This window comes from Theropithecus gelada, chromosome 4, assembly GCF_003255815.1.
Source record: "Theropithecus gelada isolate Dixy chromosome 4, Tgel_1.0, whole genome shotgun sequence".
NCBI lineage: Eukaryota > Metazoa > Chordata > Mammalia > Primates > Cercopithecidae > Theropithecus > Theropithecus gelada.
This window is the reverse complement of record NC_037671.1, coordinates 86,009,317-86,011,134: the sequence shown is the minus strand read 5'-3', so window position 1 is coordinate 86,011,134 and position 1,818 is coordinate 86,009,317. Positions and strand designations below refer to the sequence as shown.

General features: G+C 40.7%; 1 protein-coding gene across 1 annotated transcript; it reads left to right on the top strand.

The window, feature by feature from the left end:
- The first annotated feature begins 1,210 nt into the window (after window positions 1-1,210).
- LOC112622279 (small integral membrane protein 30) lies at window positions 1,211-1,386 on the top strand. Its single transcript, XM_025381642.1, is given in 2 exon segments — window positions 1,211-1,232; window positions 1,235-1,386. Coding segments are annotated over 2 exon segments (174 nt in total).
- The last annotated feature ends 432 nt before the right edge of the window (window positions 1,387-1,818 follow it).

The following is a 1,818-nucleotide window of genomic DNA, read 5'->3' as shown; positions in this document are numbered from 1 at the left end:
CGCGTGAAGGAAAATGATCAGAAAAAGGAGGAAGCCAAAGAGAAAGGCACCTGGGTTTAACGGAGGTGCCAGCCTGTTCCACCAAGAGCAGCACACTTTGTGAGAACCAATGGGAAGGAGCCTGAGCTGCTGGAAGCTGTTCCCTATGGATTCATGGCGTAATAGGGGTTAAGAAAAATAAAAGACCTCTGGACTGTAAAAATGTTTGTCTTCATTGAGTAGAGAAGTGTGGTGTCCCCTTCCCCAAATAAATGTTTAAAGCAAATTTTAATTCTGTCCTAATTCATTGTGTAATGTCTTTACTATTCAAATTTAATATATTTCTTGCTGAAAGATGTGAGGTGGCAACAAATTACTCAGTTGGTTAGAAATGGGCCAGGTATTATTTATGAAATATTTGTGCTTGTTTGAAGATAGTCCCTCTAAATAATCATGAAAGAAATAAAATAATTTACAAAAAAAAAAAAAAAAAAAAAAAAAGATAGGTTGGGAGCAGACTGTGGAAAGCACTGGATATTGGACTAAGGATCTAGAACTTTTAGCTTTTAGGGAATTGTCAGTATCTAGCCATGATTTATTTATTTATTTATTTAAGACAGAGTCTCGCTCTGTTGCCCAGGCTGGAGTACAGTGGTGTGATCCCCACTCATTGCAACCTCTGCCTCCCTGGTTTAAGTGATTCTCCTTGCCTCAGCCTCCTGAGTAGCTGGGATTACAGGAGCCCACCACCATACCCAGCTAATTTTTTTTTGTATTTTTAGTAGATACAGGGTTTTGCCATTTTGGCCATGCTGGTCTCGACTTCCTGACCTCTGGTGATCCACCCACCTCGGCCTCCCAAAGTGCTGGTATTACAGGCATGAGGCACCACTCCGGCCTCATTTTTTTAAGCATGGAGAGTATCATAATCCTAGTGGCGCTTAAGTAGCAGTAGTCTGTCCCCAGGAGCAAGGTTCATTGGAGGGGAAGGACTTGGAGGTGAGGATACTTTCAAGGCAGACAGTGCTCATGTGTGGAGATGGGGGGAGATAAGGAGGTTGTGATTACAAAAGGGGGTACAAAGTGGGTTCCTGTAATGGCTGCCTCCTGGAAGGCAGTGTCACAAGGAACCTCGGTCTCAGCATCTAGAGCTCCAGGAAGGAAAAATTTCAAGTCAGAATTCTATACATACCATTTCTTTGGAACCTTCAGCCCTCAAGATTCCAACATCATGACCTGAGTTTCAACACAGCTGACTTAGTCCTCATGTCACTATTTTGGTGTTGCCTGTGTGAAGCCGTAGAAGCCTGTGATGCAGTTGCTCTCTTGTTAGGTGTGGTTCTCAGCATTACAGGCATTCTTGCTTGCTTGGGGGTATATACACGAAAGAGAAAGGGACAGATGTGACTTTGAAGGGCCTACTGAATCAAGCCTCACCGGGAAAGGCTTTGTACTATTGAGGCTAAACCTGAACTTTGGTGAAAGTTTCCAGGAAGAATCAGTAAATAGGAGAGTTTTATATTTTTCATTGTTTCCATGAAATGGGAACAACAACAAAAAATTTCTTTACAACAAATAATGCACAGAAAAATGCAGCCTATGATTTGTATTTGCTGGTTAGAAAGAAGTCAAGGAAGTAAGATGCTGAAATTTATATAAGTAATATTTCATAGTTTTAAAATTCTCAAAGCACATGAAATAGGAAGAAGGAAGTTCTTGCCCAGAATCCTAGAAAATCACCAGTATTCAGTTATAATCGCTACTTCTTGAATCGTTGAGGAGTCTTTTCTCCATATTTTTATTTGATTTTTGTTTTGTTATCTCCCAAGTTAATATTGT